We start from the raw sequence: 24281 nt of genomic DNA on the forward strand, positions 1-24281 counted from the left end.
GAAATTTTGGTGGGAAAATTTTAACTATGCATTACTTTAATCTGTTTGCTAATGCATTATTTTAGTCCGTTTGATGGAGTAACATTGTATGCGTGTGTGAGCTCCCTTACCAGAACACGCAGCTTTCACAGGCAGTGACTCACACGGACACATTTCTCCAGGGATTACAAACCACCAAGCATTGACAAGCAGCAAAGAAATGGGGTCTTCTCAGTTATCAACCTTCTCTAGAAGAGAGAACCCAAGCATACAGGGGGCAAAAGATGACAAGTAGTATATAGTACAGGAGAGTCCCATTTTCTGTTACGAGCAATTGTTGCCCTGTGAGGCTGAGAAGCCTTCCTCTGCCCTTGCTTTGGAGGGCTATTGCACTTTGGTTCAGATGGAACCTGCTATGGATAGGTGGTGTGCAGGTTTTGTTGCTAGGGGTGGGGGACTGAGTGAGAAGCATGTCTGCGTTTTGTGCTGCTTTTGCTGTGATACACGGGGTATTTCAGGCATGCCGGTGAAAAATGTGGTTTGCATGCATGGAACAAGATTTCTTCAACAGTTCCAGAGTAGGCTTTGTTATGATGGCATTCTGTGTCACAGCTCACTACAATAATCGTGCCATAATTTAGAAATTCAGGAGTTAAGTTGAATGCTTTAGATTACATACTCGTTGCAGGAAAGCAAATGGAAAATAATTAATTGCCTCAGACCCAAGATTTCAGAGTAAATGAGCAGAATTATGTAAATGCAAAGAGGCATAATATCTCTGTTCCTGAAAAGCCTGACTTCTACTAATAAAGCCAAAAGTGACAATAACGGTGATTAGAAGCCAAAAGAGATATTAGCAGTTAGGAGCATGAGACCAGGAGTAGTCAGTGAGAGAGACCTGTAATTGGTGGTTTTGAGAAGGCCAGAACAAATGCTAATTTAAATAGTTCTCTGTTTAGAAATGATTGAAGTAAGCAAGCAGTAATTTGAGGGCACACAGAATGTGAAGGCTATTTTAGAAATACTGCTTGAATGTGGCACCATCTACTGGCTACAGGGGTTTTTGTTGGGGTTTCTTGTTTTTAAGAAATACCATTTAAATCTCTGCAATATTATAAGTGAGTTTAAAAGTGCATTTTCTAGTAGTTATTTTAAAATAGAACAGTCTCAGAATGTGTTACTAATGACAATCCAGGTCCCCAAATTACTGCTTGAACAGTTCCACATATATTTACTAAAAGATCTGTCAGTATTCCTTGTCCTTTGTGTTCCCCACTTATTGGAGGATTGAATGTACCAGTTATAGCTTGCAATTTCTGGAGCTGCCTTCCTGTGACAAGCTAGTTAAAGGTCAAGAAAAACACTACGGAACAGGTTACCTCCCTTATTTGTTAGAGCTAACTCTGATCTTCACTAAAAACAACTGGAAAAATTGTAGGTGTCGCGCACTGGTTGTGTGTTTGATATTCCATCTTTTTAGAGCATGTGTGGAAAGGTGAGGAGTGTTTCTTCTTTTTAATTTACCTATATGCACATTTTATCATTTATATTTTCTCTTCAGTTACTTGGTTTATCTGTAAAATATCCTGTATTAGCTAAAGTGAGCTGTGGGTGGAAGCTGAGTTAAATGACCTGACATTGTCATACGATACCTTTATACAAGAGAAACAACGCAAACATCTTTAGCCATTAGTAACACTTTCTAACTGCTACATTTGGTTTTATATACGTACCCAGGTGTTGTCTTATAGAGAATTGAAACTTTGGATTGTCCCATTTGGGCAAGTAATGGAACGGATATAGCTAATTTGTCGAGTAGCTTAAGCTTTTATACAGATTTACTTTAGGGCTTGCACCGATTCTTCTTCGTGGGTTTGCTTTTGGTAGATGGAAATGTTAACCTGCTTTCTATTATCAGCTATGAGAATATATAATTAACTTCTGTAAAAAAAAAGCCTTGCACAGGAGGCCCACTGTTTTGTTGTGTGGTGTTTTCTTTTTTTAAATCACAGCTAATGTGGATGTAAATGTAGGAAACTGAATCCTTGCAAAAATCTGTGGCATCTTCTGCGATAGGAGTCCTTCCTTCTGAAAACATTCAACTGTGTTTCAGAGAGCTTTTTGAGATCATGGGCAAACATCAGTCTGCACTTGGGAGGATTTCTGCTGGCCTGCAGAACAGCTTTAGTGCAAGCAGGTAATAAATGGATGATGTACATACATACCTTCCAGGACTGTTTAGTATTTCAAGAAATCATGCAAGAAAATTCAGTGAGGATACCTGTATCCCGTATAACATGCTAAGAATCACTGTAAGATCTTCAGTTTGGCACAAGTTGCCCTTTGTTCCATCAGAGTGGAACCATGGCAACTCCTGCAGTATGCAACCCTTCCCCCCCTTCCAAATCCCCTCACTCTTTTGGTCCTAATTTCAGATTGCGATTTGAGAATAGCTTCCTTAACCTGTGTGCACAAGCCCTCTATATGCTTCTGCCTCTAGTTAAACTGAGCGATTTTACTGCATTGTTGCAATGTGCTTTCCAATTACAGTGAACTGTTTCATGTATATGATGGACAATCTAGTAACAAAATAGTTTCACCTGATCACATAATTACTGGGCAGTTCTGAAGTACCTGCCTGTGTTTATGCGTGTGCTGGTAATTTTTCTGCTTCACCTGTTTGCTGAAAAATAGCACAGCTTAGAGCATTTTTAACTACTGTAGCAAAACTGTGGCAATGCCTTTGTTTGCAAAACTTCTGTTTGGAAAATGTAAAAGAAACGATTTCTGCCTTTATAGCCACTGAAAGTAAATGGGAAACAACGATTAAAAAAACCTCCTTTATTCAGCCTGAAATCCTAGAAAGGCACATGTATATTGATTCAATTTTGTGAATGGAGGGTTGCACAAACTCATTAACCAAAGTACTATTAACAGTGTTCCTGGCAGATGTCACCTCTCCTCTGGCACAATACCTCTGTAACTGACAAGCGGAAGGGGGGTTACAACAGTCTGAGATTCAGATACCGGGGTGTTTGCACTTTAAAGCCATTTTCAGAACCTTCTGTATTCAAAGCATCATCCTGAGGCATCCATTCCAATAGCTAGTCAGGTTTTGTTCACAGAGATCTTTTCAGAGTTGTGAGAAAGGAAACTGTTCCAAGTGGAATAGGTTTTAAATAACAGCCTTATCTTCTGGGAACTGTTCTATCAGCCACTTTGATACTTGATTGAAAGAAACTATAGAAACACGGAAACTTAAAATGCAAGCAGAAAATTGAAAACATTTTTTACAGTTTTTAAATCCATCATTCTGGAATGATGCTGAGCTCTCAAAATGCCAGCTAACTTGGCAAAATAGCTTAAAAGGGCTATCAAAAGGTGAGGCAGAATATAGGCACAGAGCTGCTAGCGGCTATGATTTGGCAATCAGCATCCCCACAGTGGCAGCAAATGGTAAAATGAGCTCTGTTTTCTTCCCATTTGGAATCAGTGTATGCAAATTGAATATTGCTCAGGAGAACAGAAAGTCATGACGTTTATTTTTGGTTTTAAAAAAACCAAAACAAAATAGTAAACTTCAATGGGTTAGCTAAAGAGACATTTGTATCTATTACCAGAGCTCAGCTGGTTGCAGCAGGAACTGAAATGTCTTTTGCAGCTCTAGGGGAAGAAGATGGTGGTGCTCTGTAGGAAATTTCAGAAAAACTGGAATTTTATTTGTTCAAAAACTATCTGGCAGCTGGTATGTGCTAACAGTTCACTGGAGCAATAGGTAACAGAAAAAAACTCCTATGACACTTCTACAAATACTTTCTGATTTGATATATACAGATGGCATGATGTACAGCAAATTCCTCCTCTTATTAGTTCCTATTTTAAGATTCAGCACGGTTAAAAGCATTTCTAAATTTCTCTAAGAGACTCAGGGACAAAATGTCCTCATATTACTGAATGCCATATCAGAACAGGGCACATAAAAGTCTTACAGACACAGGAATCGTTCAGTAGCTGGTGACTCAGCTAAGTGAGCGTAAGTAATGGGGAACTCTGAACAGGGGAGTCGGTATCTGGCTCCAGGCTACTACGGTTTGCCATGGATAAACCTGAATTATTCTGCACCTGGGTGACCGTTAACAGGACGTGCGACCTTGCCTCTGTTGGTAGTAGCCAAGCCTTGGTTTAGGTTCCCCTCCTTCCTCACTCATAACTTGTCATTAGAACAGACCGATGCAAAGACGAAGAAAAAAAGTTCTGCTTTTTCTTCTGTATGCAGCCAATGTTTAAATGTTTAAAAACAGAAGGTACTATTCACAAATGCTGCCTTCTCTCCTAGCCACTTGGCAGCTATTACAGTCTTGTTCCCACAAAGGAAATCTCATAGTCCAGCTGACTACATCAACAAACTGCAGAATTCTGAGTTTGCATCATTCATCAAATCTCTGAGCTCCGTGAAGTACCAGAAGCTGTGGGGCTTGTGCATGAGGTAGCAAAAAATTACAAAAATATACATACATTTTAATGACTACAAGACTGTAGTTTTGAAGCCCATCAAAATTCATGGCTGTAATACACATCTTTTAAAATAACGCTTCTGGATATTCCTTTCATTTAAATAAACTCTGTAATTGCCTTCAACCCTTCTGCGATTTTCAAGTCTCATACGTCCATGCAGCACTGCAGATTAATTGATACACTTCTTCAACCATGATGCCTTTGTACCTTGGAGGAAAAAAAAAATATGTAAAAACAGACTTTAATGATGCAGCCTGTTTTTATGATAAAGTTTAAGAAACAATTTTATTGAATCTCTGCTTTCCTGATATGCAGAAACACAGTATTAAGTTGAGCTTGTACATATAGCTTGTTTATTTAAGAAAATGAGCCATTTTGTTCAGTGTATGATACACCACTGCCTAACTGATCAACAATATATTTTCTAGATTAAAAATACAGTAATACTTTTGTGGGATATTTTGTAAACATTTGAATAAAATAATTTCCTTTCTTTAGACTGCATTTTGGAAATCCATATTGCAAACATTATAGTCCTACCATCACAGGATATGTAGTTTTCTATTTTCAAAATGTGTATGAGATTTATTATTTCAATTTCTTAAACATACTGCTCTATCTCTAGCAAGTTATCTGCTCTCTGACCACAAATAGTATCAGCATTGTATATAGGACTTGCTAAACTAGAAAAAAGATCGGAACTCCGAGCACTTTTCAACTATTGCTGTCTTCCCTGGTTTTGACCCATTTCTTACTAAAAATGCCTGCACGTCTAGCAGTCACATTATAGGTTTTACATTATACATAACGTGGCAAAGTACTAAAAAGAAAGGAAAGATGAGACGGACAGAATACACTAGTTAGGCTGCAGCAGGAGACCAAATAACTAAATTGTTTTTAAAAGAAACCACAGCACAGGTGTAAACGGTGGCGTGTAATTGAAGACGAATGTAAAGGAACAGCACCACCATGCAGTACTAAAATCAGCTAGGCTACACCCCAACTCCACCAAAGAAATTCTGCTGGCACAAGAAAAGCGTCTAAATATGTTGACATTAAAAGAAGAGAAACATCACAGATGATGCGAGAAGAGCAGAATGCTTTCTACCTCAGCCATCACAAAAAAGTTAGTTGTAATGAAATGTTGAATTAGATCACTTCAGTGAGTGACCGCCAGCACTCAAGCAAAGGAATACAGCAGATTACTGACAAAACAGAGAAATGGCCAGCATTCACTATAATGCAAAAAAGCAAAGCTACTCCCAAAGTTAAACTTGGGGATACAGAACGTTTGTATGCAACAGGGATGAACTGAATGACAACTGTAGTTAGTTGAAAAAAATCAGGGCTTGGCTCAATGCAAGCTAAAAAAGTCAGCAGTGGGATACGCTTCCCTAAAATGGGTCCAGATGCTGGAGAACAGTGGATGTTATGAAAAGTATAGTTATTAACTCCTGCTGCTGCTACTTAGGGAACAGCAAGAGAATAATGAGCTTAATCTGAAACAAAGGAAATTTACATTAGGTGTTGAGAACAATTCTATAAGTATCACAGCCTGTAAATTGCTAGAATAGCTCTTAGGAATTTTATGAATTTTCCCACGCTGAAGGCTGAAATGAAGAAATTGGACAAACGCATTTGGTTATTTCATGCTGCTTCATTGGACAAGAATGGACTAGATAATGAGTCCCAAATCGCTGTATCTGTGATGGTGTCTTGACTTTACGTGTACCTGAATTTTCTTCCCACAGAGGACTCCAGTATAACCAGGACGACAAGAGCATATGTTAGGCGATACACACTTGCCTCCAAACAGGCACTTCTGGTTGCACACCGCTAAAACAAGAAAGGAACAATGCGGCTTTATTCATGAGAACAACCTGGTGAAGGAAAAGTGGCTATCTCTATATACTTCTTCTTGCTTATAAGAGCTGAGAACTTGTTAGGTATTTTCGCAGGGCAACAGCCCTCTGTCTAAGGGGACTTCAGTCACGTGGAACCAATGCTGTTCTTACGCCTATCCCATCCCTCTTTGACGTGGTTTTAACAGGGGAACATGCCGAGGGCATGAATGAGACTGAGCAAGGGACAGGAGCGAGGTGGTTTTTAACTCACTGTACTATTTCGAGCTACTGCTATGGCCTCTCAGGACTTTTGCAGCAACATGTGGTGCTACAGCAAGCCACTGCACATGGCCATGGGCCCAGACTACTCTTGTATTCTGCAGGGCTTCAGGACAGGCAGAACAATCCCTGCTCTTTTATCCTGCTTTTGACGTAGATTTAGGTTAAAATACAACCAAGTATAGGACTTCTAGGCATTATGCACGGCTGAAGCATTCTTAACTGTGCTGAAGCAAGAGGTTTCAGGTCACATCATTCTTACGTGTTTGGCACCGGATTCCTTCCCACTGCGGAGGACAATGGCACGTACTTGGTCCAATACACTCCCCACCATTCTTACATTCCTGCAGACAGATTGCTGCACAAACGTCATTACCAAGTTTGGTTATATCCCAAGGGATTACTTTTACTTAGTATTTACATTTCAGGATGCCCATGAGAGGCTGAGTGCTTTCCATACACGGGTCACATCATTTTCACTGAAAATCCATCTAAGATCAACAGGGTATTAAAGAAGAGAGGCAACTAGAAACAAAAAACCCTACAGCCAACACAGATCTGATGCACTGCAGATTGCTACAGAAGCCTGAAACACTGAAATAAGTCAGCACCACTAAATAGCTCCGCTAAAATCTTTTTTTTTTTTTCCAAATTTACCTTTCTAAAACCCATACCTTAGTGAGAGAACTTTTGTCTGTCATGCAACTTAACACATGGTAAATCAACTCATGAGTATTTAATCCAAAGTTAATTTCTATGACCCACTTTTCTGCACATTTCTCCCTGCTTATTAAGCCATAATCTAAATCGCTATTATTTCTCATTGGTTAACTGACTATGATAATGAAATCTCTCTTCAACAGTGTCCAAAAATATCTCACCCTGTCAATATGGGTGATTTTTTTTTCAATAAAACTTTCCAATAATTACAGAAACTAATACAGAGAAAATTGTTTTTCCTCTGTGCCATTAGAGAGCTGATTTGCCATATCAGTATCTGAGCCTCGGGTGGGTACTATGACAGACACTAACACTTTGTCTATTGGATTTATACCACCCATCCTCATGCTGATTTTCATGCAGACTGTGCTTTCATCCATGCTGCCACATTTTATTTATGTACCATCAATATCTTCATTAAGATAGTGTGACCCACAGCTGTGCTACCATCAGTCCTATCTCTACCTTTCCTAAAGAGCTTGTGCACATTGCATCTTCTAGTCCGATCATTTCCCACTCTTTCCAGTTTTCCAATCCTTCACTGTACTTCTTTTTCTATTATATCTGCTTTTATGTCCTACAGCACAAATTGAAACTTTTTCACTTCATTGACTCAGCTCTTTGCAGAAATAGATGTTTCTTATTTAGACAAGAATTAAGAAAGAAACAAGTACTATTTGCTACACAAGAATTTAAAATATTTTGGCCTCATTATTTAGTCTAAGAAATGCATGGTATTAGTTCTCCATCCTGAATTTTGCTGCCAAGTTATAGACCATTATTTTTTAAACGTGTGTATATTCTTGAGGTTTTTGGCACTAACGTCGTATTACTTGTGTGGACAGAGTTGTTGTTTACTCACGTTTTACTTCTAAGGTATGGTTCTCCTGTTAACTACAAGATACTTACGAGTGTTACATCTTTTTCCTCTCCATCCTGAAGGACAAGAGCAAACATTTGGCCCTACGCACCTTCCTCCATTCATGCACCTTGGCTCACAGATACCTTAAAATCAAAAACATCTGCTATTTAATACATTTAACTGATTACAGAATAATTTATTGCTTACTTTCTGATGCTAGAGGGATTTTAACACTGGCTTACTTTTTTCACATCTTCTGCCTGTGTACCCATCACGACAAGTGCAGACATTATTTCTCATGCAATGACCACCATTCTTACATGGGGGGCTGCAGACAGCTAAAAGATACAAACAGGAGGAAAAGGCTGTAGTTTGCATTCTGTTTGACTTAGCAATATACTCAGAGGAAACGAGTGCAACACTAAAATTCTGACAGCTTACATACACATTCAGCACTATCAGGCCTTTCTCATAAAAATCATTGGTGCCTGCATCAATAGTAAAAGACAAAATCAGCTAAAAAGGGGTCAAGGTTAGCAACTGTATGTGTACACAAGTATCCAGGCTACACAGTATACAATGTAAGTGGCTGAACACTGCTCAAACGTTGAATGGAAAACAAGCCAAATTTTGAGTCTCCCTTCTCCTGGGACGTTCACTGAATCAGTCATTAAAATCTAAAAAAAATAACGTAATCTCTGTTTTGCACCACTTCTCAGGTACATGACTTGATTGTGAATTTTGTGGCTTAAGATAACAATGTTTTCTCACAGATTTCCTCATAATGGCAGCTGGGGTGGGAAGAAAAAAAATTACCATTCTGACACTGGGCACCAAAGAATCCATGTGGACAGAGGCAAACATCTGGCTTAGTGCAGGTACCACCATTGAGACACACAGGGTCACACATTGCTGCAGAAAGAGAGTCAGGAACAGTGGGAAGAATGACATCCAAATAAAGTCTGTAAAATACATGCTTCTGTTGTGAGGACAGGAAAACACCTAAGATAACTGTGGCTAAACCGCACCATTCACATAAAATCTCTACCCAGAATTTTAGGATCAGTATTAGACTTCCTAGAGGGGCTGCTGGCAGAAGAACCAACACGCGGAGACAAAAGGGAGGGCAGGGGCAGCCACACATTGCTGCTGCCTGAGCCATGTGATTCCAAATTTCAAACTACGGAAGGTCCTACGGACACTCTCCCAGGAACATGGAAGTTGCCAGAGTGTTACCTGTACTGCATGTAGGTCCATACCACCCAGGTTTACACTGGCAGATGTCTGGAGTAAGACACTCACCACCATTTTCACAGTGTCTGTTGCAAACCACTACCAACCAAGAAGTTGGGCAAAAACAAAGGGGGAGGAGAGAGAGAGAAAGAGATACATTACAAATTATGCTCCATTCATTTTTCAGTTCTTTCCCAAATATTAACACTGGAAATAACACACAATTCCATTAGTTGAAGAGGAAATGCTGAATCCAGTCTCAAAGCCATAAAAAGCTAGCACCAGGCTACACAGGTAAATAAAATGTCTTTCCATGTAATTATCCATGGTCAGCATTAAAAATCTAGAAAATTTCAAATAAATTCTTAAAAAACATGGGAATTTCAATACTAAGAGACAAATGAACTATGTTACATAATGGATTTGATGGGCTCCAAGCAAGTTCACTTAAGTGTCCTCCATCACTTCAGCAAGTGCAGCTGCATGCATAAAGTTACAAGTGACATGAGACTAACAAAGATACTAAAATATCATGGCTGTGGAAAACCATGAATCACTTCTTCAGGCCAACATCACAACCTCTTTAGCATTGCTCAACAAAGAGTAGAATTTATTTTTTTTTTTGTGTCACAATTGAACAAGAAAAACTGAGAACGAAGAGTCCTGGGATTTGAGGAGGAGACAAAGACTTTCTCAATTTGGGGTCAATAATGCAGTGGCATATTCAGATGAATGATATATAAACAGCATGTTTAAATTTGAACTCTCTGAATAATAAAAATTACCAGTATGAAATCTACACAAAATTTGAAGTTGCCAAATTGCAGCGTATAGAATTCAATATGTAAAAGACAATTTATGCGAGACTAACTCCAAATTTTCAGCTATGATCACTCCAAATTTTCAGCTATGATCACTCCAAATTTTCAGCTATGATCACTCCAAATTTTCAGCTATGATCACTCCAAATTTTCAGCTATGATCACTCCAAATTTTCAGCTATGATCACTCCAAATTTTCAGCTATGATCACTCCAAATTTTCAGCTATGATCACTCCAAATTTTCAGCTATGATCACTCCAAATTTTCAGCTATGATCACTCCAAATTTTCAGCTATGATCACTCCAAATTTTCAGCTATGATCACTCCAAATTTTCAGCTATGATCACTCCAAATTTTCAGCTATGATCACTCCAAATTTTCAGCTATGATCACTCCAAATTTTCAGCTATGATCACTCCAAATTTTCAGCTATGATCACTCCAAATTTTCAGCTATGATCACTCCAAATTTTCAGCTATGATCACTCCAAATTTTCAGCTATGATCACTCCAAATTTTCAGCTATGATCACTCCAAATTTTCAGCTATGATCACTCCAAATTTTCAGCTATGATCACTCCAAATTTTCAGCTATGATCACTCCAAATTTTCAGCTATGATCACTCCAAATTTTCAGCTATGATCACTCCAAATTTTCAGCTATGATCACTCCAAATTTTCAGCTATGATCACTCCAAATTTTCAGCTATGATCACTCCAAATTTTCAGCTATGATCACTCCAAATTTTCAGCTATGATCACTCCAAATTTTCAGCTATGATCACTCCAAATTTTCAGCTATGATCACTCCAAATTTTCAGCTATGATCACTCCAAATTTTCAGCTATGATCACTCCAAATTTTCCAATTTTCATGCCAGGTTAAAAAAAAAAAACCAAAAACAAACCCATAACATGGTTCTGATTTCAGTTTCCCTGTACCTCAGTTTTTTCTGACCTGTCATTCGCTGATACAAACTTCTGAATGTACCCCAGCGTTTAAAAAGCCGTAAGGACATAGTAAATATCTGTGTTTGCCCTGAAGGTAGTATCACATGTGCGATGTTTCCACATTCAGGAACCATCAATAATAAACTATTTGCAATTTTTACAGTATGTCATGTTTTCAGAATTACGTGCAAATATTATCTAACTAATCTTCAAACAGGCCAAGTATGGAAGCCTTCAAAGAACAGTATTATGTCATTTGCTATCACTGGAGAGAGTGCATCAAAAATTTAAACCATAATTTGCCTTCCTGCTCCTGAAGAACAGGACAAACGTTCTGTATTCTTCCCTTATAATTTTTGCTTACTTGTATCACATCTTGGTCCCACAAAACCATATGGACAGGTGCAGAGATTTCTGGCCAAGCACGTGCCTCCATTTTGACAGGGTGGTTTACAATGTGCTGCAGATATAGAATTATGTTGTTCAAGAAATCACCTCTAAAAAGATGCATGGATTGGTTATGCTTTAGAAAAAGGGAAATATTAATAACTGACAGTGAACAAAGAACTGGAAATAAAATAAGATGTATGCAATGGTTTTTGACAAGAATAAGTAACAGGAACTTAATTCCAACAGAGTACACAGAGTCTCAACAGTGGTGGTCACCCTGACGAAAAGAAATCTGAGACAATTTCCAGACAGGAATTCCCACTCTCTGAGACTGTTTTGCTTAGAGCCATCTACATTCACTGGTGAACTCCTCTACTTACTGTGAAAGCTAAATTTAGGAATACCCAATCACAAGCAACACTTAGAGTGTATCAAAAAAAGTAGGGTATATACTAACATGCTACTCAAAGAGTTCTGTTAAAGTAGTAACAGTAAAATCAAAACACCTCTTTGCTGTCAGAATGAACTGTCATGGAAGTTATTTACAGCATCCTTTGGGTTTTTATGGATGCGAAAGTGAAAAATACTGTTTACCTTCCTCACAAGTGGAGCCACTGTATCCTGGTAGACATTCACAGACATTGGGCTTAATGCACTTCCCATGGTTTTTGCAATCAGGCCTGCATAGAGCTGTGCAAAAAATCAACAGTGTCTTCAAATCATTAATCTTCAAATCATTAATTTGTGCATACGAGTTACCACAGGCTAAACCGAAATGCCATACTCACCAGCCTCACAGTTATAACCAGCATAACCAGGTTTGCATTTGCAAATATTAGGTGCCACACACTCCATGTTTTTGCCACATGTTTGTCTACATCTTGCTGAAGGGCAATGAAGAAAACAAAGAAGGGAGGAAGGAAAATCAAAGTGGCATTTCAGCACAACTGTGTCTTGCCTAACATAATAGATGGATCACATAGAACCCATTAGGTCCCTGCCCATAAGTGGGGAGCCCGAGACACATCAGAAAAAATATTAAGTGCATCCGTAACTAAAAGCCTGTAGACCATGCCACTATTAACAACAAAAATAAGAAAATTCAATACTCTATGCATTTCACCGATCACGCAGTGACAGTGTACTTTCAGGTTACAAAGATTTCACAAGATTCTTTTCTGCAAAGCATTTAGTGCAGTTATTTGTAATACCTCTGCAAGTGAAGCCATCTCCGTAATAACCATAAGGACAATGACCACACTTGATGCTTCCATCCTGACTTGACTCACAAGGTACACCAGGAAAACAGGGTAAATCAGTACAGGTTACTGCTTTAGGAATCACCATTTTACTCAGTTCTTCAGGAAGCATTTTTGGTGCGACAGTAACTTCAACAAGGACAAAAGGTAAAGGACTTGTTTTATGCTTGGCTAATTGATGCTGAACCCTGTGAGCATTTCCACCTTTGAATACTTTCCTTGGCAAAGAAAGCCCTTTCCTTGTATTTTTTCTGCTGCCAGCAGAAGTCTTCCTGCTGGTCTCAAAATAACTGGATGCCACAACTTGTGCCCTTGTTTTCTTCTCAGGTGGTACAGCATGGCTCCTTGAAGATGCAGTCACCACAGCATGTACTGAAGAACTCTCTTCTGTGTTAGCAAGGTGACCACTGATGGTGCTGAGAGCATGGGCAATGTTTGCAGTAACAACATGCTGTACAGAAGCACTTCCCTGAGAATAAGGTGACTTCCAAGCAGTGACTGTTTTTACCATGGAGACTGGTAGAGTGCTGCCACTGACCATTTCTGTAGAACTAAATCTCTCGGGGACATCTGTAGAACTTGGAATATAGCCTGAGATGCTTAAAAACTTCTCAATGGATGATTGCTGAAAACCTACAGCATGTTAGAAAGAAAGGGGGGGAAAAGTACAGGAATATTTTGACTTATTCTTCCTTCTGAGGGTGGGGAATGTCTTCTGAACAGAAAAACATACAGCCCATTCATTCTGCGCTTCAGGAAGTCTCTCCATGTGCTACATCATCATGTATGTACGCAGTAGAATCTAACTCCTAACTGGCAGAACTGAAGATCAAGGTATTCTGGCTACATTCTTTCTCACCCTCACCATGGCTTTTTTTTGGCTGGAAGGTAAGGACAAAGCACCATATATATGAGGTGGACAGCAGAGAATTTCCCTTACTGGGTCAATAAACAGCTTTACTGTCAGAGCAAATTACCAGCTCTATATACTGCTTCCAACTAGGTAACTGAAACAGAGCTTAAAGAAAAGATACTGCTTATAGTTCATCTGTTTAAGGGCTAGTAATAAGCCTAGAGTCTAAGAAGCAGATATTTAATCACATGCGCATACTTATACTTACTGATGCACCATGGACAGTATTTTAGGTGAATAATCCATCACCTTGCAGCAAAAGTATTACCATGTTTTACTCTCCAAACTTTTTAATGACTTTCTTAAAGTGTCTGCATGGGCTTTGTTAGTGGGGTGTTTTATAAACAGGGACTGACTCAAGCCTCCTTGTTGTAAGGAGTGCAAAATGAACGAAAAGTTCATCATAGTCTGCCCAGGAAAGCAGGTGGTCTGGTAGGTTGTGGAAAGGAGTATGGCATTGTAATCCTAGAATAGCAAAATGCCATATATGGGCTTTTAGCATTATGGGGCAGAGGAGGAATGAAACTGGAGGAGATTATCCAACCTATCTTAAGCTCTGTCCCTAACCCTGTGTAGAACAGTACTAGAAAACAGTGTACAAAAGGTTAAACTTCACTGAATCTTACTAAAAAAAGCTGTCTCCCATTGCTGAAAAGCAAACTGTTTTGCAGCTCATGAAGAATTATCCAGCACTTGGTAGCTGAGAGAGAGCGTTTTCCTCCTCCCCCACTAATAACTCAGAGATAAAGGGAAAAGACACATGAGAATTTCCTGCAAATCAAGCCCCAGCAGGCACAGAGCTGGAAATGCCAGCAACACTGTTTACAGAGTTTTGGAATTAAGACATTCACTTGCCATATCCTTCACCTTTCCTTTGAGTTAAAGTAGTAAAATGGCATTCAACATAATGCCATAAACTTTTGCTTACCTCATATAACAGATGTCCCTATCCCCATGTTACCTATTTTGTGTCAGTGGTTAGTCACAAAAACAAAAGGCAACAATAAGATTGCCATATACCACACTGTCAATAAAATGACTTGACTGACCTAAGGGATTTGTTGATATCAGCATTTCAGTCTCATTTTTCAGATCAGAATACAATCGCAGTAATGAATTAAATTAAGTCACACTGAAAAATTAAAGTGAATAACATAAAACTGACTAGAACCTTTATTTGCCAGCTATATTCTTATCAGTATGTGAATCAGAAATTCCATTTTCTTCAGAAAAATCACCTTTATTCCCTCCAATTTCTCCTGTGGAATCCTTTCTTTCAACATTGGTGTTTTCAAAGCTTTCTAAAAACAAAAGATATGAAGGCACATTAGTAGTTACTTTTGTTTCTATTGCAAATAAATTACAGAGTTAAAGTTTTAGTACATTAAAATAGCTAAAAATTCAGAAAGCAGATAAAGAGTAAAAATTGTTTCTTAGAAGTTTTCAATAGAGTATTTTTAAAACACAAGTTATTCAGTAATTGCATTGTAAATAATTGTTTGGGCACCTTATTTGTTTGGCAAGTGCTTTGACTTGGGTAAATAGTTCTATGTTAAGCAATGTAACAGAAAAATATTTTGTCAATAATTGCTCATATTATGAAAATAATGCAGAGAAAAAAATACATTTCATTGTCTTTTACTTAGATAGTAAAGAATTGGGGTATTTTTTAATAGTCACCTGAAAAAATGTTTTACAACTACATGACCCTATGCAGTCTGATGTTATCATCCGCTGAGATTCTGTCCCAGCCATCAACAGCCACAGACACAGTCCTGTTTTGCTGTCTACTGAAAAAAGTTCTAAGTTACTGTTAGAAACATGAAGCACAACCAAAGATACTTTATCTGCCATGACAATAAGATAATACCATTCTTCTGAAAAAGAAACCATTTTACCGTAACATGACTTCCCATCTCCTTGAAGATTATTTGGGCATGGACCACAATAGTAAGAACCAAAAGTATTGAAGCAAAATACTCCAGGGAAGCAAGGATTGGATACACATTCATCTACATCATCTTGACAATTTTTACCTGCATTGAAATATGCCGGTTTTTTAATGATATTGTGTCACTAGACTTTGACAGTGTGTTTATAAAAAATAAAAGCAGAATGTGGAAAAAAAAAAAGGGCATCTATCAAATTCAAGAAAGTATTTCAGTACATATAATAAGTACAGCTGACCAGGTTTGCTATTCACATTTTTTCATCTTTTACCAAGTATTTACTTTTTGCGGAATATGGAGAAGATGGGCTATGGGGACTACATGTTTATCTGCAGGCATAGGAGGAATCACACTGTAAATAAACTCATTACTCATCTTATGTTTCACCATGTTGCCGAGTTTACCTCTGCAGAGGAAAACAATGGAAATTTGCTTTCATAATATAAACCACCATTGTATTCATACAAGAAAAATCTTGAAATATATAACTATCATGAGACCATGAAAATTTCCTCATGCTCTAATAGTAAGCTATTTACAGTCAAAATTAAAAAAAAAAGGCAGACATAAAATTAGAAACTCCTATTTTTCACTAAACATAATAAATATCTAAATTAACTAGCAATTTACCTTGAAGTTCAGGTGGACATTCACAGTAATAGCTGTTTATTCCATCCACACATCTGCCAGTACCGCAATGGTTAAGTTTACAGTCATCAGTATTCACTTGACAGAGATCACCTTCAAATCCAGCCACACACACACAAAGATATCTTCCACTTCCAGGTGGGAAATTAATGTTTGTCACACATGAGCCATTATTTAGGCAATCACATGATTTTACGCTGACCTACAAGACATGCCCAATAAGACAGTTTTCTTTTTTTAATGAACTAGCAATGAGTTTTGTAATTACATATCTTAAACATCTTACTAGTAGGTGTCATCTTACTGTAATATTCATTACCTCTATTTCTACCTTAGTCTTTGCATTGCAGTCATCTGTCAAAGAAAATGTTAATTTATGGAGATTCATTGATGTAGCTTTCCACAAAAGGAGACCCGATGGGGAAAGACTGGCACCTTCTGGACCAGAATCCAATGTGAAATGAATAGCAGAGCCCTCTGGATCTGAAGCCAAAAACTGATACACAAAATCTTCTCCATAAAAAGTCTGTAGTGCACCCTGGAAAGTTTCAAGCACTGGAGGCTGGTTGTCTGTAACAAAGGAGATATTTTCCTCTTTAAAGCAAAAGTTGCAATATACTTATAAAAATTAAAAGGAGCATATCCTTCTATTAAGGAAGTCACATGTAATTATTTCTCTTAAATTCTAATGTCATTTGAAGGGCACAGGAAAAACACTAGATATTTTCATTATAACTGTTAACAACATAACCAAGAAATTATTAATGCTATGCAAGAGCTTGTAAAGATGCAGTGCATCTATACATACAAAGAGCTCAGAATTTATCAAATTTAATCACTATACTTTAACTATGTAGAGACAGTTTGCAGATGAAAGTACAGGAAGCCATAAAACTCGGAACTGATTGCTGTTTCCTTTAACAAATTATCAGGCATTGCTAAGCAATACTTGGGAATGGGCTGCAGTGACTATCTCTGCAAAACCGAGCGTGAGGTGACAGAATAAGTTATTCACTCATTGTTCCTAGGAAGGGTTTTAACCACACAACAACTGGTAAGTCTTAAGTCTATCCTGCACTGTTGAGCTCTAACCTATTGGCAGGAGTAACTAGATTTCTGGAGACACGGGGTGAAGAGAAACAAACAAAACCCCAGCACCAGTCCAAGTTCTGTGAAAGAGAGAAGCAGAAGCCCTGGGGAGAGTGTAGATTTTGAAGTTGGTACATAGGAAGGTGATGAAGATTGCTAAGTTTTGAATTGCAGTGAACTGACCACTCCAAGCAGGAACCCACTACTGTGTCATGAAGGGAGAAGAAGCTGATATCAGTGTCTCAGCAGTTAGATTGTGACACCCTGTTTGTAATGTCATCCCCTCCAGAAAAGAGGTTTTGCTCCCTGGTTTTGGAGAACTGCCTCTGGCTTACATTCTTCTCTCACTTCTGACTTTGGCAATTTTGAATTCCAATCTGTGGCTGTAACATGGAAATCCCTCGATTCCCTGACTGCTGGATGAATTTTATTTCGTTCAGGTTTCGGCTTTTTGGAATATGTATAGCTACCTTGGCCTTCAGCACACATCTGAACCAGGAGAAGATTCAGCAAGACAGGCACCAGAAGTCCCACTCATACAGGACTTCCTAATCCAGGCAGTTTTGCCAGCACATTCACCCATGGGAACAGTGATGCAACACTTGTACTTGAGATGTTATGGACTTCAGTTGATGGGGCAGACTGGATGGCTACTAGTAAAGCCCCAAGAGATGTCCCATTTGGTCAAGGGACCAATATGATTTGTATATCCAAAGACTAAGATCTGAACTAAAAGAACTATGACTTCTAGGCTAGAACTTTGTACTATGGAGAAGGAAAATTAAGGACCTAGATGTGGGTCTTCTTTTCATAATGTGGTTTCTGAGTGGACTGGAGTATAACAGCCTTGGATATACTTTCAAGTATTTGTTTAGGCCGTGTATCTTTGAATCATGGAACCATTTAGGCTGGAAAAGACCCTTAAGATCATCTAGTCCAACTGTAAAACTAACACTGCCAAGCCCACTGATAACCCATGTCCCTAAGTGCCATATCTACACATCTTTTAAAGACCTCAAGGGATGGTGGCTCAAGCACTTTCCTGGGCAGCCTGTTCCAATGCTTGACAACCCCTTCCATGAGGATTTTTTTCCTAATATCCAATCTAAACCTCCTCACTACAATCTCCTTTCAGGTAGTTGCAGAGAGCAATGAGGTCTTCCCTCAGCCTCCTCTTCCCCAGGCTAAAGAACCCCAGTTCCCTTAGCCACCCAAAGCAGAGATCCTTTGTGCTCTGAAATCTCCACTGCTTCCCATTTCAGCTACCAACTGCCAAAATACCTTTGGTAGTTCACGGTTTGCTTGTTTTTTTAAAGCATTCTGGCATTCAGCACACAAACAGCTGAACTATTGCCCAGCAGCAAGACAGAGAAGATCCTACATTAATGGATGCATTAGGCAACTGAAGCAATACCGACAGGAGTCTGTGGGGTCTGAGACCTGGCCAGGGCCAAGATTGCCCTGCTAACAGAAAGCTGAGGAGCTAGCATCAACAACTCTGCTGTTCCTGAAGCACAAGTAAGATGCATAAAATACACCCTTCTTCCATAGCACATCAAACCAGACTTCAGCAGCAGAGGCAGCAGCAGCAAAGGCAGCAGCAGCAAGCCTGGGTTTCAGTGGCTGCAGCAGAGGCAGAAGGGCTATAGATGCCTTGCTGCTCTCAATAACCCTGGTGTCTTTTCTCCTTTACTTCTAGGTAATCACTTAGTTTGCCTATTCTTACAGCTGGCCTTCAGGAAGTTTTAGATCAACAAAACTGTCCTAGGCAAGGGGAGCCAAAACGGCAGCTTTTATTATACTACATGATCAAGAAAGACTCTTTCACTTACCCAAGACCACATTAAATAAAAGTTCCAAATATAACAATGGAGATTGAACATGATTTCTCCTTAATAAAAGGGGTACCTTGGAGAAGGATGGAGAAAAACTGAGAAGAGCTTCCTCCTACAGGCATTACTTTCAGGTAAGAAAGCAGGAAAGGAATTTACAAGAACACCAGTCTGTGTGTTTGGCTCTCAGAAGTTTTAGAAGAATAAAATCATCTATAACCACCAAAACTAGTTTTCTGCTAATTGAAGTTGTAAATTCACCCACACAACATCCATCCATCTCTCACACTGCTGCCCCAATGCTAGGCCAGAAGCAATATGCTCTGCAGGAGGTTTGTACAGCTGACCGGTTTCTGCAATACAGAGCCAAATTAGCAGAGTCTCTTTTGCAGGCTCTCCTTAGCCTTACCCTTCATTCAAAAATGTATTTTTATATTCCAGTCCTCTCAATCTCAGAGAAGTCTGACCAAACCTAGCAGGCTGCAGTATTAGAGATCAGGCAGTAACTGCCTAAGCTGCATTTCCTTAGAAAGCAGTAATAAAAAGTTTGAGAAGCACAGCACAGTCTAAGGCTAAGAAGCTTAAAGTATTGCCTACCACTCAGCCTAACAAGTCCAGACCCTTCCCAGCTGAACAACAAATACCACCAATAAAGGATAAAAAAAGGACAAGCTTTGTATCATAAAACATCTCAGCAGATCCCCGAAACTGACAGTTTCTGCATCCATGTGAATAAAATGTGACCACACCCCTTCAACTCCTTTTTTATTCCATCGACGGAATAAATATTAGGTATAATAAACAAATATTGAGTAGCTAATAAGTACGACAAGCCATTTAATTCATTGTGTGTTTTCCTCCTATTTGGTATCAAGAGTAATTTGTTGGAAAATATCTTTTATTCCTTAATGCTGAAGACAAACATTTGTGGATGTAGCTGTGCAAAATATCAAAAGACTTCAAAGTGCCAATTAGGCTGAGAGTTGTTAATTTTTAGTTATTTGTAATGGCTACTGTGGTGGGGCAGGGCAAGAAAAAAAAGAGCACCCCAGCCTGACTTTTACATGTGTGGTCTGGAAAACAAAATAACATTTTCAAAAATAGGAGAAATATCAGATGAAATCCAAGATCAAATTACAAACTAAAGTAGTGAGTACTAGGCCTTAAATGAAACAGTTAAACTTAAAACTTCACTATTTCCAACAGTTTGAAAACTTAGCAGATTTTCAACTTCTTGCTGTTAAAAAACAAACAAACAAACAAAACTTAGAACTTACTTTCAACAACTGACCAAGTTAACTTTGATATGTCAGGTCTGCAGAGTAAGCAAGGGCTGGTTGGATTTGTGTCACCTTCACCATAACAAAGTCCATCTATGTTGCATGTTTTCTCCTTTTAGAGAAATGACAATGTCATTAATTAATTTTTGGTTATCAAACAGTAAATATGGATGACTTTGTAAAGTATCAAATAAAATTCTGCACTTCCACTAAACAATTAAAGTTGTTTTTAAATCTAAACAATGACAGCATGTTTGGTTTGATGTGGTAATTATATGAAGTGCTTTTGGTTTGATTTTTTAAATTAAAATTGCCTCATCCCAGCTTCTCTTTCTGTGCTTATAATTCCTGTGCATGACAAGTCCCTGTAAGAAAAAAGAACAGGGTACACCCTGCTGATTTTTCTGGATTTTTGGCTGCCTGAAAATATAAATATATTCATAATGAACATAGAGAGTAATGAAATACATACCTTTAATATACATAACCCAGATTCTTGTGGTTCACATGTCTGACAGGCTCCATCATATAAAATCATTGTTTTAGAGTTGCTATAAATGATTCCGTCATTAGAAATCTGCAGGATGTACAGTAAAAATGGATTAACACATCCAGGTATCAACATATCACCAGTGTGGACTTCAACTCATTGACAGACACCTGCATTTAGCTGTTTAAACTCCCGTAATAGCCATCAGAAGTCTAGTCAATCCTGCCAATAAGTCTAGGCAAATACTTGGCTAGCCACATGTAGGTGTCTATTTCACAGTAAATTGAATACTGTGTAGGGTCTATTGACCTTATTGACTCAGTCTGTATGACAGCTCACATATCTACCTCACACAGGGATTCATACATGTAGACTGGGCTCAATCTGCCCATAAATGTGTCTAATGTCATTTGAAATGCTCTAGGGTAACTACCCGGCCTTTAACTTCTAGTCTTGAACAATGTGTCTCTGTAGGTCCCAGGTCAGATCTACCAGTCCCCTTGCAGGAGAACACGCCCAAATGGCACTCAACACTTCAGCTTAGGTGATGAAACTGAGACCTCAAGTTAAGCAAGCCGAGTTCCACTTCTAGTGTACCATTAAAAAAAATCATAGTATCTACGTAACACATTTTCATTTTATAGGAATATCTGTGAGTATTTGTAATTTCTGTGAGTACCTTTATTTGCCACCTGGCAATGGGTTTATCATCAACTAGATCCATGACATCAGACTGCTGGCCATCATTTGGTAACTGGCAGTCGACAGTCCTGGCATTTTGGAAGGCAGCTGGTATAGTTAGAGGTTCTCCAGGAATCCATTGTCTATCAATATACTAAATGTTAAAATAGAAAATCTGTTTTTCAGTGAAATACGTAACGAAAATATTTTTATCAAATTAAAAAATGTATTGCACCACGTTTGAACAAGTCTAGTGTCTCTGGATTAGAATGCAGTGGGAAATACTAAATGCCATTATCTGCACACACACATTTCTACCTAAGCCTGCTACTATGATATGCTACTATGAAAAGGCACAGAAGTTTTTCCTGCCATAAGGCCCTTTGGCATTGCGTTGCCAAGGCCACAGTTCTTCCAGCTGCAGAGTAACGGGAGGGTTAAGCACTGGGTGATCCTCTAACAGCACTGATCTGATATATAAGCACCTCTGTCCCTCTCCACCTCTGCCCCAAAGAGAGGACAAGCTTTAGTCGAACAGATGAGGTATTTGGCAGAGCTCAGGTATCATTCTGGGTGCTGGGGGAATACTGGCTGCTGGCCATCAGGCCCTTGCACAAGCCAATAGATTACACCATTAACCCTATAGACTTTTCTTCTAAACTGCAGTGAGGACAAGTCACCCAAAGATCTATCTTGAGGGATCAAGGTAACAGAATAGGGATGATAATACTATCTGACTGAAGCATGTGGAAACATGGATAAGCACACTGAAAATAAAGTTAGATGGAAGTAAGAATACAAACATACTCAGAATCAAGAGAACAGCAAGACCAAAATAATTTTGAGCGTGACTAGGCTTTACTGAGCTGGTGCATTTTTTTCAGTTATGGGAGCCAATCAAGACACTTATTCAATGCCAGTCCTGACATAGGGAGCAATCTGTTGATAAAGCCTTGCATTTTATTTTTTTAAAAAAAAAAACCAACAGAAAAGTAACAGAAAAGTAACAGAAAAATAAAAAACTTCTGCTGAAAAGACATACGAATTATTTTTGCTCCGATCAACCATTTTGTTTTTCTTTCACCCTATACTCAGTTAAGGAATTCACAGTGAGTAAAAGTGTAACAGCTAAATATTTCTAAATATGACATTTTGAGTGCATTTAGTACCATAACCCTTGAAATGTGATGCAGTCCATTTCTCCAGAAACCTTTTGTTACTAGCTGGAGGCAAGTTCAGATAATCTTTTCAGAAACGCACTAACCTTTCAAAAACCAATTAAAAAACCCTTCAGATCTACTAGCATTCTAGCTGGTTAAGTTCATCGAAAAACTAACTTCTGCAATTCAATGTAAATAAGAAGGAACTAAAACTTTATTTTTCATTTTGGGGAAGTTAAACACACTCTCATCCTCTGCAAAAATCTTAGTAAATTCTGAATCTGTGTAATCATAGGTTCCTTGGCCATGTCCTACCCTCTCTATCAAGAGATGTGCAGTAATCCTGCATCTGTGAGGTACTTCAATACAGAATTCCCTGAATCACCTCTTTCAGCATCATGCGCAAGACCTACACCCTTCCTAATATGGTGGGACAGCCATGGACAATGGATTTGATTTAACCTTTCAAAAGTGAAAATATAAAATATAAGAAACTCAGTGTGTATTAGCTCAAAATTCTGTCAAAATGCCTCTTCTATGATATTTTGATCACTTCAGTTTAACCTCAAAATACATGGAGTTCTATACTGTTTCAAGTCCACTGACATTTGAATAGTCACTATTACTCTGGTCTGAAAATTAAATAAACTGAACTAAAGAAACAAACATCCTTTCTTTTATATATTCAAGGAGAAAATTCTTAGCTTCCTCATTAACTGCAGATAACAGCAATAGTGTTCGTTTTGTAACCCATCTCTTGTCAGTGAGAAGATCACCAATAAAAATGATTAAATAGAAAGCTTTTGTAGTTGGGAGCCAAATACAAAACCACAAAGAGTATTATATCAGAATACCTTGTCATGAGTTAAAACTGAGACATTTCAAACTGTGATAAGTGAACTCCCAATAATTGTCTCACTGTGAGCTTGGTCTAAAAGTCTTTTAACCTAATGGACTGTAAACTTATTCTTGACTTCTATCATTTCAAGCCAACTTGCAGATGAGTGGATACATGCTGTGTTTAAGAAAAATCTATAGCCACCATTGCTTAATCTATCAAAATAATTTCAGCATCTACTGAAACTAGCTACGGAAAACTTTTGCCTGAAAAATAAAATTTTCTCATTGAATGGTTCTCCTTTCACCACCTTGCCTGCCACCAGCATCGTCACATCAATGAAACTCAATGTTACTTTGAAGCCTTTTTTATTTTTGTATCTGATACTACACAAAAACTTGTAATTGCTGATTGTTTATGCCAGGCTAAGACTTGTAAACTGCTTGTAAACTTGCCTTGAGCAAATTGTGGGTCTGAGTTACAACAGTCTCTCTATGCAGATTCCTCTTAGTTTACAGTGCAACATTTTTAATCTCCTGTTCAAACCT

General features: G+C 38.4%; 1 protein-coding gene across 1 annotated transcript in view; it reads right to left on the reverse strand.

Annotated features, from left to right (window-relative positions):
* Window positions 1–2823: 2823 nt before the first annotated feature.
* Window positions 2824–24281, reverse strand: part of VWDE (von Willebrand factor D and EGF domains) — a 44425-nt gene continuing 22967 nt past the window's right edge. Inside the window, exons 14-31 of the mRNA XM_037386876.1 lie at window positions 21734–21889; window positions 21037–21141; window positions 20562–20676; window positions 16683–16933; window positions 16346–16565; window positions 15665–15802; window positions 15005–15067; window positions 12806–13486; window positions 12383–12478; window positions 12189–12284; window positions 11569–11664; window positions 9436–9531; window positions 9016–9111; window positions 8442–8537; window positions 8247–8342; window positions 6880–6975; window positions 6227–6330; window positions 2824–4701 (exon numbers count right to left, since the gene is read on the reverse strand). Of these exons, the coding sequence (XP_037242773.1) occupies window positions 4681–4701; window positions 6227–6330; window positions 6880–6975; window positions 8247–8342; window positions 8442–8537; window positions 9016–9111; window positions 9436–9531; window positions 11569–11664; window positions 12189–12284; window positions 12383–12478; window positions 12806–13486; window positions 15005–15067; window positions 15665–15802; window positions 16346–16565; window positions 16683–16933; window positions 20562–20676; window positions 21037–21141; window positions 21734–21889 (2622 nt within the window). The 3' untranslated portion in view covers window positions 2824–4680. The remainder of the gene's footprint in view (window positions 4702–6226; window positions 6331–6879; window positions 6976–8246; window positions 8343–8441; window positions 8538–9015; window positions 9112–9435; window positions 9532–11568; window positions 11665–12188; window positions 12285–12382; window positions 12479–12805; window positions 13487–15004; window positions 15068–15664; window positions 15803–16345; window positions 16566–16682; window positions 16934–20561; window positions 20677–21036; window positions 21142–21733; window positions 21890–24281) is intronic.

This window comes from Falco rusticolus, chromosome 4, assembly GCF_015220075.1.
Source record: "Falco rusticolus isolate bFalRus1 chromosome 4, bFalRus1.pri, whole genome shotgun sequence".
NCBI lineage: Eukaryota > Metazoa > Chordata > Aves > Falconiformes > Falconidae > Falco > Falco rusticolus.